This window comes from Hypomesus nipponensis, chromosome 20 (genome assembly GCF_054491055.1).
Source record: "Hypomesus nipponensis isolate SF chromosome 20, ASM5449105v1, whole genome shotgun sequence".
NCBI classification, from domain to species: domain Eukaryota; kingdom Metazoa; phylum Chordata; class Actinopteri; order Osmeriformes; family Osmeridae; genus Hypomesus; species Hypomesus nipponensis.
In genome coordinates, this window is record NC_140380.1 from 3,646,697 (window position 1) to 3,660,239 (window position 13,543).

Consider the following 13,543-nt stretch of genomic DNA (forward strand, 5'->3'; position numbering starts at 1 on the left):
AGGCGGATATCGCGAACACCAATAGCAGAACGGTTATCCAAATAACAAAGAAGTGTACAACACTCGCGTTACAGCCTTTGTATTCACACACACACTTGATGCCATCTAGCTTTACATTTTTGTCATCATTTTGCACATAATTATAGAGTATATCAAACCATACACATTTTGCAAGACATATCTTATTTCAGCTGCATAACCTTTGTCTGAATGACAGACTTCTGCAAGGGAATCCTTTGTGACATCCGCTGAGGGAAAGGGGAATTACAGCCTTAAAAGGCAGGGGAAAATATGGCCGAATGCCCAATTAAACCAAAACATGAGTAAAATAGCCTTAATTTAGCTTTCCCCGGTGTGATTTTGAACATTAAAAATACTGGGTGATAAAACACACATCTAGGAAAAGTCAAGAAAGCATGGGCTTCACAACTGTGCATATGCACACAAGTATGCACACACATATGCATGCACACACACACACACACAGTCAAGGGGGAGTTGTAGGGTTGTATGCTTCATCTGCTTGTCCACCTATGACTGCAAAGCCAGGCTCAACCCTGGGGCAAATGCATACTTGGACACCCCAGAAAATGAAATGTGCATGTGTATTATGCATGCGGTTGTGTGTGTGGGCGCTCCAGTGTATGGACTCTTGTTTGAGTATGTGCGTTGGTGCCCATGCAATTGTCTGTGTGTGTGTTCCTTTCACGTGGGTGTATCTCTGAACTCTGCATCGTTGCCCAGACGTTGCTATCTGAAAGCTTCCCAGTCATATGTCCGCTGGAAGGTTGCCATGGCAACCCAATCCTGCCAGGTAAAAGTCCCGGTGGGGTCAGGTGGTCCAGACCAGAACTGTAAATAATATGGCCAGGTTTAGCTGCACGAACGCCATTGCAGGAGATTAAAAGATATTTATTCTTTCTCAGCCTGGCTTAGGACCACTTGGGTGTCTGAGATCGTGGAACAAAGAAATGTAGCTGCTTGATGTAGGGTAGGGAGAGACATGCACGTACACTATATTGCCAAAAGTATTCGCTCGTCTGCCTACACATGCAGATGAACGTGAGTGACATCCCATTCTTAAACCATAGGATTCAATATGCCGGGTCCACCATTTGCAACTATAACAGCTTCAACTCTTCTAGGAAGGCTTTCCACAAGGTTTAGGAGTGTGTTCATGGGAATTTTTGACCATTCTTCCAGAAGTGCATTTGTGAGGTCAGACACAGATGTTGGACGAGAAGGCCTGGCTCGCACTCTCCACTCATTCATCCCAAAGGTGTTCTATCGGGTTGAGGTCAGGACTCTGTACAGGCTAGTCAAGTTCTTCAACACCAAACTCGCTCATCTCATCCATGTCTTTATGGCCCTTTCTTTGTGCACTGGTGCGCAGTCATGTTGGAACAGGAAGGGGCCATCTCCAAACTGTACCCACAAAGTTAGGAGCATGAAATTGTCCAAAATGTATTGGTATGCTGAAGCATTAACAGTTCCTTTCACTGGAACTAAGGGGCAACTTCCAAAAAACAACCCCATACCATAATCCCCCCTTCACCAAACGTTTCACTTGGCACAGTGCAGTCAAACAAGTACCATTCTCCTGGTAACCGGCAAACCCAGACTCGTCCATCAGATTGCCAGACGGAGAAGTGTGATTTGTGACTCCAGAGAACACATCTCCACTGCTCTAGAGTCCAGTGGCGGCTTACACCACTGCATCCGATGCTTTTCATTGCACTTGGTAAAGTCAGGCTTGGATGCAGGTGGCATCCTATCACGGTACCACGGTGGAATTCACTGAGCTCTTGAGAGCGATCCATTAGTTCACAAATGTTTGTAGAAGTAGTCTGCATGCCCAGGTGCTTGATTTTATATACCTGTGGCTATGGAAGTGATTGGAATCTGAATTCAATTATTTGGATAGCTGAGTGAATACTTTTGGCAAAATAGTGTATGCACACACAGGCAGGTGGGCATGCACACACACACACTCAACCATGCACGCACACACACACTCGGGCAGAGATGCGCACACACACACACACACATATTCAATCCTGCACGAACACTCTAATACAACAATGCCCACACAAACCCCAACACAAACTCACACACACTCTCTGACCATCACAGCCACACAAACACAAATTCAACCCTGCACACAAACACGCACCCATGTAACCATGCACAGACACATGCAGACAGTGGTACTAACGTTATTTCATTTTCCTGACTGTGTTTCATTCGAATAAATAACCTGTGTTGTCATGTAGATCTCCAATTCACGATGCATGTTTGGCTATGTTGCGTCTTTGCTCTGCAGCTTTGCTTGTTGTAAACCAACCAAACAGCGCGCAGCACTTCTATATATTTATGAGCATACCATAAAAGGGAGAACATTCAGCCCAACCAATGTTACATACCCTATTCGGAAACCTTAAGGAACCGTTTGAAATACCCTATAATTTCAGTCAATGACCCCTTTAAAGGACTCAGACATTATAAGGAAAAGGATTCTCTGGTCTGATTAAAAAATGTAACCCTGTGGGCAGAACATAGTGCTTTGTCAGGGAAACTCAAGACACTGGATGGGGAAATAATAAATATATACGAGAGAGAACAATGGTTGTGCTCGCCGAAGGCTTAACACCCAATTAAAATGAGTGATCTCAGTTTTTGGCAACATTTCTAAAAACATGTTTTTATTTAGTAATTGAGTGTTGATTTATGTGTAAAATTAAAATTTTATCATTTCACAATGAGATCTACAACACAATAAGATGAAAGGGTCCAAATACGTTCTGAAGCCACTATGTGATTATATAAGCTCTCACTGCACAGAGATCAATGCACTTCCTCAATTTAAACATTCCTCACTATAAAGTTCACAAAGTCGGGCCAGGTAGTTCATTTGTTTGTGTGTGTCTATGTAAGTGTGAGGGTAAGGTTGTAAGGCTAGGCCCAAGCTTCTTTCCTCCCCCTCATGTGACGGCCCCCTGGCTGCTTTTAATAGGAGCCTGGCAGGCAGCCTACAGTACTCAACACCAGCCTGCTTACTGAGAATTGGACCAACTCCAATACCACTAATGCCCTGACTGGACAACCTCCTACGCTCTTCCTGTTCTTCTGAGAAAATAGAGGGAAAATAGTTTGGAATTTGATTTATTCACGTTCCCTTTTTACTGTAAACCAATACACAGAAATGAAGGGGCAAGCCCCTACAAACACCTAGGTTTAGGCTAGCTCTTGCAAGCTACCATTCCCTGCTCCATTTATTGTTACATTAAGAATATTAGCTTAATGCTATATTCTGGTAGCGTTACGCTAATATTCCTACTGTATCTTTTGTTAGCATCAGGGTAACTGACAAGCTATCTGGCAAAGTAAGGAGTTCACACTGTCTTGCTTTTTCCTGCTCAGCATTACAGTAGGCAACAACTCAACTGTTAACGCCTCTGTTCGAGACATTCCTAAGTCCTGAGAGGTTCCCCCGCGTGTGTGTGTGTAAGCCCCTGGCCTTCTGCCCAAGGCTGTGTTGGTGGCTTGCTGGAGGAATGTCCCAATTCTGAATGGAGGATATGAGGGTCTCCTCTCTTTCTCTTTTTTGTCTCTTACCCTCTGTCTACTCTCTCTCTGCAACCAATGAACTGTAGACCCGTTGTTCCACTTACACAATCACTGTGCTGTGCTGCCCCCACCACGCCCACAAATCAGACCTGAGGCAAACACCATCTGCAAATACTGTCAAATAGATCCGGGCTTACTTGGGATACTAAGGTTTAAGAACATGGTAAAATGAAAAACCTTGGAACAGGAACAAAGGTGCTACCTCTTCAGGTGAATAAAATACACCGTTAGAGGACTTTCTGGTGTGTCACAGACAGATAAAATCACAAAATATTTTGATATAATCAAAAGTCAAACACGATACACATGTAGGGCCCAACCAGGCTTTCTCCCTTATTTTTTTATTTTTTTAATGATCATATAGCCTTGTACATCTCATTTGTACAGAGGTTCTGGGATCGCTCCATTTGACAAGCGTTAATTTTCTTGAAGGCGGGTACTCTCCTGCCCAGAGCCACTCTGATCTGCCATAACCAATTGTTAGTGTTCGTCTTAGCCAACTCCTTCACAACTACTGTAACGGAGCTAGCTGCCATAGCTGGAAAATCAAACTTTTCCCGAACCCCGTGGGGATGATGGCCACAACATCAATGCCACCAACAAAACTCAGCAAGGATTGTTCTTGCTCCGGCTTTAAATTCTGGATATCGGCAGGGTTGCCACAATGGACCGAATAGCTTTGCTTGCATCTTTCTCCGCCGCAATTACTGAACTACAACTCAAACTAGCGCACAACATCAACGTCATCGCTCTCATCCACTCCCTCTGTTCGCTGATTGGACCTACAAAAAGTTGATTTGAGAAAACCAACTTATATGCCGAATTCCTAGTACAGAAGCAAAATGAAAATTGAGCGGAAGTAGGTAGGAGGGCAGAGTCAGACTACCGTTTTACAGCCGCAGTTTCAAATGTTGATTTGCATAGGAAAGAGGTGTCAATGGAAGTTATTCTATGACAAGGTAAACTCGGTTTTGCAGTCAATGACCCCTTTAACAAAGCCCAATACGTAAAATGAAAAAAAATCAGTGCACTGGTTCATGCAAGTCCTAATGCGAAAACTATTACATTCGCTACCATGCAGTTTGCCAATGATAAAGTAAGCAAACGGCGCTTGATCGGCCACGACTGACGTCAACGCAGCAAACCGCAAGAAGCTGGAACGTCTGACTTTACGGAGCCATTTTTAACTCCTCCCCGACTGCAAGCGGCAACTATCGCCGGTCGTTTCATGCAGCCGCAGCCAATGTCGAACACACCTAACAAGTCTTTTGAAAGCCTTTTAGGCTCCTCTTGAAAGACAAGGGCATCATATGACGTGTCATAAAATGTAAAGTCAGTTATTCTCTGCAGCCTACCGTTTGAGGATCTGAAGTGATGCAATTGGCATTGTGTTGAGGGTTGGCTCTGCTACAGGTGGTAGTAGTGCTCTGGTAGTGATAACTGGAGTGAGCTGTCTCTCTGACACTTTCTGTGTTTGTCTATGTCTATTTTATCTCCCCTCCCCCCCCCCCCCCCCCCCTCCTTCACTTTACCCCACTCTTGCAGGACGACCATCTGTAACCTGTACACCATGCCCCGTGTGGTTGAGCCTGTCTGGCTCACCATGATGTCTGGAGCCCCCGAGAAGACCCTGCTGTGTGCCCAGTTCATGAAGGAGCTTTCCCAGCTCCTGGAGCAGGCCTCCAAGAACCAGTAAGACCAGAACCATTTGACACACACATGCAGCCAAACACGTAAATGCAGCTACACACACACTTACACTATGGTTGCACATTTCATGCATTTTCCTTTACCGATAGTTGAACACGTTAACAATTAATTATTGATTAATCATTAAGGACTGAAATGCAAAATGCACCCTTTTTCTCAGTTTAAGTTGTATTTAAACAATAATAGGGGCACATTAATTACGAGAAACATTGATTCACTAAGCATCAATTTCTGAGATTCTAGTCACAAATTTGTGAGAAAAAAAGTCACTAATTTGCCAAAAGTTATAGCTACTCATCCAAATCAGTAGTCCTATGTTTTTTCCTTCTGAATAGGCCAAAATCACGGCAATGTCTCTACAAAGTCCAGATGCTTATGACAATCTGGTGAAATGGGCTAAAAGCATTTCCTTATGGCAAAATCCAATAGAAATGTATAATTTCTGCAGGCATAGTAGGCTACATACAAGTAAGCGTTGGTGTCTTTGGTGCAATGAGGTTGACCATGCAAGTTAAGTGATGTGGTTCCTTGACCCTTCCTTGATTTTGCTTGCGGTTATGAACAGGGCATGAACACAAAAAAGGGAACATGAGCCAAATGCTGACTGACCTGACGCTGACAGGCTTGGCCTCACTGTGCCACTGAGCACTTTCCATAGAAATGAACGAGGCGTCATCTTTTAAAGAGCTTTCTTGCTTGGTCCAGTGATGTATATGACAGTGTATTAGGGCAATTGGTATGAGTTTAGGCAGAGCTGGGGGCTCCTGGTATGAGTTTAGATGGAGCTGGGGGCTCCTGGTATGAGTTTAGATGGAGCTGGGGGGCCCTGGTATGAGTTTAGATGGAGCTGGGGGCCCTGGTATGAGTTTAGATGGAGCTGGGGGCCCTGGTATGAGTTTAGATGGAGCTGGGGGCTCCTGGTATGAGTTTAGATGGAGCTGGGGGCTCCTGGTATGAGTTTAGATGGAGCTGGGGGCTCCTGGTATGAGTTTAGATGGAGCTGGGGGCTCCTGGTATGAGTTTAGATGGAGCTGGGGGCTCCTGGTATGAGTTTAGATGGAGCTGGGGGCTCCTGGTATGAGTTTAGATGGAGCTGGGGGCTCCTGGTATGAGTTTAGATGGAGCTGGGGGGCCCTGGTATGAGTTTAGATGGAGCTGGGGGGCCCTGGTATGAGTTTAGATGGAGCTGGGGGCTCCTGGTATGAGTTTAGATGGAGCTGGGGGCTCCTGGTATGAGTTTAGATGGAGCTGGGGGCTCCTGGTATGAGTTTAGATGGAGCTGGGGGCTCCTGGTATGAGTTTAGATGGAGCTGGGGGGCCCTGGTATGAGTTTAGATGGAGCTGGGGGGCCCTGGTATGAGTTTAGATGGAGCTGGGGGCCCTTAGTATGATTTTAGGCAGAGCTGGGGGCTCCTGGTATGAGTTTAGATGGAGTTGGGGGCCCTGGTATGAGTTTAGATGGAGCTGGGGGCTCCTGGTATGAGTTTAGATGGAGCTGGGGGGCCCTGGTATGAGTTTAGATGGAGTTGGGGGCCCTTAGTATGATTTTAGGCAGAACTAGGCGGCCCTGGTATGAGTTTAGGTGGAGTCTGGGGCCCTGGTAAGGGTTGAGGTTTTGAAAGTGCAGACATGGGTCACTTGATGGGCTAAAGGGTCCATATATTCAAGCACTATTGGCCTATCAATCTACATTTTGGATTCATAGTAGATGTCTACTGAGCCCAAGGCCCCTATTGGTCAGAGGCCCCAGACCCTGGGCCCAAGCCCCATTTGCCCGGCCCATAATCCGGCCTTGCCATGTTGTGTGCATCTTACCATCTTCAGTTGCAAGTGAACTATGGCGAGACTATAGATTTCAACACAGAGGCCAACAAATTCTGACTTTGTATTGTTAATTGTTGTAAGTAGTTATTCGCTGTCATTATTAGCTGTTGATGGCATGACTATGGAAGTGGACACGTTGGTGTGTGTCCTCAACTCGACTTCATGACATTTCATACAATTCTGAATCAGCGGCGGTAATGATGAATATAGCGGAAACACTGGGGCGCAATTACTGCCATTTGTAGTTAAACAATGTAGACGGCAAACTTTATCGGTTAATACATTTTTAACCAGTTAAATTCTGAACAGCAATTAATTGATTAATGATTAATCATGAACATCCCTAACGCACACACACACACACACACACACTTCCTGTTTCTCCCAGTCCCATGATCTAACTGGCATGTCCTGAGTGATGCCAGTCATGAGACGGGGAAGAGGGAAGTAGACTGTGGTTGAGAAGGAATGAGTCACACACACATGCACACACACACACAAACAGACACACGCACGCACACACACACACACACACACACACACTGAAAACCGTACAGACAGCATGTGAGTGTGTGACGGTATATGAAAAGTGCAAGTGAGAGTGTGTCTGAGAATGTGTCTGACCATCTGTAATTCTTTTAATGACCGCTTCAGTCAGAACCTGACTTGGGAACTAACTTGGGTACCCAGGCAAAATACAGAATGCTTACGCATAATATCGCAATGCTATTGTATGTACTCTACCCTACTCTATCTACCTGACCTGACCTGACTGTCATTTCCTGGTTCCCAGGTTTCTCCCTGCCCTCCTGACAGCCATCCTTACCAATCACCTGGCCTGGGTTCCCACAGTGATGCCCAATGGGCAACCACCAATCAAGATCTTTTTAGAGAAGCACTCGTCCCAGAGTGTGAACATGCTGGCCAAGACACACCCCTACAACCCTCTCTGGGCACAGCTAGGTTAGAACATGCACACACACACACAGGTTAGACACTAGACCTTAGCTCGTAATCAGCGGGATAGACCAACTTCATTAAGTTGGACCATTGCTCCCTCTAGTGGTGGATCAGGGCAACTCACTGTAATGATACAAGGAATCTACTATAACCTGTCTATTATAACACCAACCCTGATTTTATCATAATAATTAAACAGTGTTTCCTGTGTTCTCTGTATTCCCTGGTACCTTTGCTTTCCGCTGTTCTTCAGGCGACCTTTATGGGGCCATCGGTTCTCCAGTGCGTCTGTCCAGGACGGTGGTGTTGGGCCGGCGGCAGGACCTGGTCCAGAGACTCCTCTATGTCCTCACTTACTTCATCCGCTGCTCCGAGCTGCTGGAGACCCACCTGCTAGACAGCCACGAGGATGAGGCTATTGTCATCCCTGGCTCACTCATCACCACCTCTCTGCGACGTGGTGAGGTGGAGGAGTCAGAGTACGTCCTGATCACCGTCCACAAGCCCAGTGGGGACTACCTCAGCCAGGGAGCCCAGGGACAGGAGACAGTGGCAGCTGGAGCTCAGGCTGGCCCTGGGGCTGAACCTGGGCCTGGAATTGGAGCTGAGCCCGAACCAGAAGTCCGTGAAGGAGACAGAGACTTTAGCTACCCCTCCTCAGACAACAGCCTGCAGAAGAGCACATACACGGACATGGAGGAGCTGAGCACAGTCACAGACCCCCCCAAGAAATACGATGAAGAGGAGGACGGCAGCCAGAGCTCTAGGAGCAGTGTTCTCCATTCCGTCTCACGGACTGTGGACGCCGGGGAGACGGAGGCCCTGTCTAGTTTAGGTCAAGGCCCCCGGAGAGAGTCCTCCAGCCCCTCTGGCGTGGAGGCAAAGCAGGAGATAGTGGTGCGCGTGGGCTCGGCCTCCCCCAGGGAGCACGCTTGCGTGCCGGGTGCTGAGCCCAAGGCGAGTCTGGAAATCAGTCACGGGCCTTTAGAACAGACGGAGGCTGGAGTGGCTGAGGTCACCGAGACTGGGCCCACCAAGGTGTTTAGACCCTCAGGCATACCCATGGAGAAGAAGCCCCCCGACAAGAACTTGCCCCCGCCAGTACCAGTACCGGGCTCCTTCCACGGCCCGGCGGTCTTCTTGTCAGAGGGGGAAGAGGAGGAGCCAGCCACTAAGGTGACCTTTCTGATTGGTGACTCAATGTCACCTGACTCTGACACGGAGAGTCGTGGGAGGAAGGTGGAGGAGGAAATGAGGAAGCATAAAAAACACAGACAACAACAACACCAACTCCTCAAACAACAACAACTCCTAAAACAAGAACAGCAGAGGGGGAACAGTGGAGGGCACAGAGGGGGAGGAGCCGGTAGGGAGGTGGAGTCAAAGACTATCCAATTAGCAGTGGACCAAACTAAGACCAAGGAGGTGGGCGGGAAGGACAGCACTTTGCTGCGGGTGACCAGTAAGATGCCCCAGTGGGCACCTCACACCAGTGAGGAGTGCATGGATCTGTTTGACGAGTACTTCAGCGACGACAACCCCGTGGAAACCAGGACCATTGACGACCTTGCCAAGCAATGCCGAGAGGTGGGAGGCACGGACAAAATCCAGAAGGAGCTGCTGGACCCCTCGGGGGTGACAGGCAAAGGAGTCAGAGGCCAGGGAAACAATGAGGGTCCAGACAGGTGCCGCTGTGGCTCCAAGGACCCTTGGGGACCTAGTAGCTGTGGACACTGCACAGCGGAAAAGGACCGGGAAATCACCATATCCGTCACGGGGCCCCAGGAGGACCGTGGCGAGCCCAGGAAGACTGTGCCATCCGGCGAGTGGGAGATCCCCAGGAACGAGAGCTCGGACAGCGCTCTGGGGGACAGTGAGAGTGAGGACACCAGTCAGGAAACGCACAGGAACAATGACACCTACTACACTGGGGAAACGGACCAGGACGACTGGCAGGAGGAGGTGGTGGTGCCCTTCCCTGGGTGAGGAGCCTGAACACACACGCAATACCATACATATATTGTGTGTGTCTGTATATATGTACGTATATGTACACACACACACACACTCACTTACTAAAGTGTTCATTTGATGATTTACAGACGCAAATTAGCTGTTAGCACATACAGTAGGCCGTCAGCACATGTTTATGGACCAACCAACAGAGCGAACTACTTGCAGCAACAACAAAGTTTTGTTGTAAACAGGCATATTGAATCCTAACAGATCAATGCAAGATGCTCGTGTGTCAAACAGCAAATAAGAAAAGAAAAAAGCGTCATGGATAGTTGAGCGGAAGAACTCTCGTTGAGAAAGTCTCCCGTCGCAATGTACAGTGAGGGAAAAAAAATGGATCCCCTGCTGATTTTGTACGTTTGTCCACTGACAAATAAATTATCAGTCTGTAATTTTAATGGTAGGTGTATTTGAACAGTGAGAGACAGAATAACAACAACAAAATCCAGACCATGTCAAAATTGTTATGAATTGATTTGCATTGTAATGTGTGAAATAAGTATTTGACCCCCTCTCAATCAGAAAGATTTCTTGTTGTTATTCTGTCTCTCACTGTTCAAATAAACCTACCATAAAAATTATAGATGATCATTTCTTTGTCAGTGGGCAAACAGACAAAATCAGCCGGGGATCAAATTTTCAATTTTTTATCAAACTTTTTTCCCTCACTGTGTTGGTGTATATATACATATATACAATATTTAAATAAACTAATTGAACTGCAAGTTTTGTTATCAATTTAACCACTATTTGCCGGTGTATCATCCAGCTGAACACGCTATTGTAGCACTGTCAGCAGCAAACACCTCAACTGCATGAGGCCAAGTTACCAAGCCATCAATCTTAAATCCTTTTGCAAAAAAACATACTTTACATTTAAAGAACCAAAGGACAAAAAAATGCACAGTGATTGATTCAGCCCACAGTTGATTCCCAATGTATTCATCTTATCAGCCAATCCTACCACACACAAATACTTATAAACATTCATACACACAAAACCACGGACACAAAACTACACTACAAAACACACACACACAAGCTTAGTGTAAAAACATCTTACTTACTTGTTCCTGCTTGTTGTGACAGGGCGAAGCTGGTGGAGAACTTCTCCAAACCCAGCATTGCCAACTTCGGCCGGTCGCTGTTTGGAGGGTACTGTCCCACTTACGTGCCTGACTTTGTCCTGCACGGTCTCCCTAGCGACGACAAGTTGAAGCAGGGCCTCATGGCTGACCTTGACCATGCTGTGCAGGTAGGGGTTACGCAAAATTAATGGAGTCATAATAGTATTGTTGTAGGTAATCATGTCAATTAAATGTTTTATATAGACAAATACAGAATGTGAAGACACGCGCACACACAACACACTATCTCTTTGTCACACTTGCGCATGCACATTCGCTCACCCTCTCGCACACACACTCACACTCCTTCTCCCCGGGTCTTGTCCCCTCAGCACCCAGTGCTGGACGAGCCCATAGCGGAGGCTGTGTGCATCATAGCGGATACGGACAAGTGGACGGTTCAAGTGGCCAGCAGCCAGAGGAGGCCCACAGAGACCAATAAGCTGGGGAAGGAAGTGCTGGTGTCTAGCCTGGTGTCCAGCCTGCTGCAGTCCACTCACCAGCTGTACAAACTCAACCTCTCACCCAACTTTGTAAGTGACATTGTCACACTGTGTACTACTACAGTATAGCTGGTACAGCGCTCGTATTACTGTTGCGTCTATGTATTTTAGAGTCAGCAGGAATTTATCACTGCCATTGCTAGCACTACAAGGTCTGCTGTTCTCACTCTTTTGCTTTGTCTTTATCCCCATTTCTTTCTCTCCACCCCCCCCCCCCCCCGCCTAGTGTGTGATGCACCTTGAGGATCGTCTGCAGGAGATCTACTTCAAGAGCAGGATGCTGGCAGAGTATCTGAAGGGTCAGACAAGGGTCCATGTCAAGGAGCTGGGAATGGTGCTGGGGTGAGCAGTTAGTAGGAGTGTGTAGTATGCAATATGTGCTGTCAAATAATATACTGCGCACTACACAGCACACACTAGACAATACCCTTACACACAACACTACAGTTCAGACCATCAGTTTAACCATCATAATTTATAGATCATTAATAGTTCATTGACAAGTACCCTGGTTCTGGGCAAATGTTGCTGCAAGGCAAGGCCTATCTAACCGTTCTCCATTCTGAGCCTGGTTCTGTGTGCTCTGGTTCCAGGATTGAATCCAGTGACCTGCCCTTGCTGGCAGCAGTAGCCAGCACTCACTCTCCCTACGTGGCTCAAATCCTGCTCTAGACCACCAGGGCACCATGGCCGTCGCAGGTGGGGGCAGACCGCTCCCTGATGGGCAGAGAGATAATGGAGGGGGGGGCGGGGGGGGGGGGGCAGTGCTCCTGGAAGGCCGCTGACTTCAGTAGTCAACTGTGACACAACATGGCTGACTGTGCACTACGGTGACCCCGGTGTGTTCTCCCCTCCTCCCCACGCCAGAGCTGTCAGACCTGTAGGATACTGCACTTGGCAGTATTCACTATTGGCACAAGAGGGCATCGTGTCCACAATCTGTGATGTAAGACACAGGAAGCTGAACTGGTCATGTGACTCCCAATCTGCTTGAGATAATGGCATTCTCCTGCTTTTGAATGTTTCTTTGAATTTGTTTGCATTTAGATTTGTTTTCATGGTTATAGGACAAGAAAGCCAAAGACTTTTCTGTTAAGTTCAAATGAATAATCAAGATCACATTGAAACTAATACGGTTTAAATGGACTACTTTTCTGTACAATCATTAGCTAGTTTATAGGAAGCAAACGCTGACCTGTCATTACACGGAATCGATAGGCAGAGGCCTCTAATACTTTCCACTTGTAGTCAGTGTCATCCAGAGATACTATCAAGCTCACCCTTATGCCAATTATTTGTATGTGTTCGATTTCCTGTTTGTTTACAAGTATACCTGCCCTGAAAATCTCGACCACCTTTATCGTGTTGGGAGGTGGACTCTATTGTGAGTACAGCCCTAAAGATTGTCTGTATACATCATATACAGACAGTCTATTTATTGACCTTGATCTTTTTAAATTTTAATTATTAACTTTGATTCTTTTAATTTGCATTATTATATGCTCTGAAGCACTTTGAGATTGCTTAAAAGTATAATAGTATAAAGTGCAATACAAAAAACATTTATAATTATTATTGTTATTATCATATCTCAGTTGTTAAAGATAAATTGAATTTTTATAACGTTTCCAATGCTAGAAGTTGGTCGTGAACACACTCTATCACAGGTACAGGCCTACCTCAGATCCTCTCCAGGCAACTGATACTCAACAACTGTGCTTTTTATAGCTGCCCTGATGAAAACGCCTAAGGGAAATATTTTATAGCTGCCCGTTT

At 46.5% G+C, this 13,543-nt stretch overlaps 1 protein-coding gene across 7 annotated transcripts in view; it reads left to right on the forward strand.

Moving 5' to 3' along the window:
* The window catches only part of fnip1 (folliculin interacting protein 1), a 28,860-nt gene extending 16,350 nt beyond the window's left edge, over positions 1 to 12,510 (forward strand). For all 7 annotated transcript variants that reach the window (XM_084683547.1, XM_084683550.1, XM_084683551.1 and 4 more), the window contains 7 exons: positions 5,173 to 5,319; positions 7,955 to 8,124; positions 8,375 to 10,103; positions 11,227 to 11,392; positions 11,597 to 11,797; positions 11,994 to 12,109; positions 12,361 to 12,510. In XM_084683547.1, coding sequence (XP_084539673.1) covers positions 5,173 to 5,319; positions 7,955 to 8,124; positions 8,375 to 10,103; positions 11,227 to 11,392; positions 11,597 to 11,797; positions 11,994 to 12,109; positions 12,361 to 12,439 — 2,608 coding nt within the window. In that variant the 3' untranslated portion in view covers positions 12,440 to 12,510. The remainder of the gene's footprint in view (positions 1 to 5,172; positions 5,320 to 7,954; positions 8,125 to 8,374; positions 10,104 to 11,226; positions 11,393 to 11,596; positions 11,798 to 11,993; positions 12,110 to 12,360) is intronic.
* Positions 12,511 to 13,543: the final 1,033 nt, after the last annotated feature.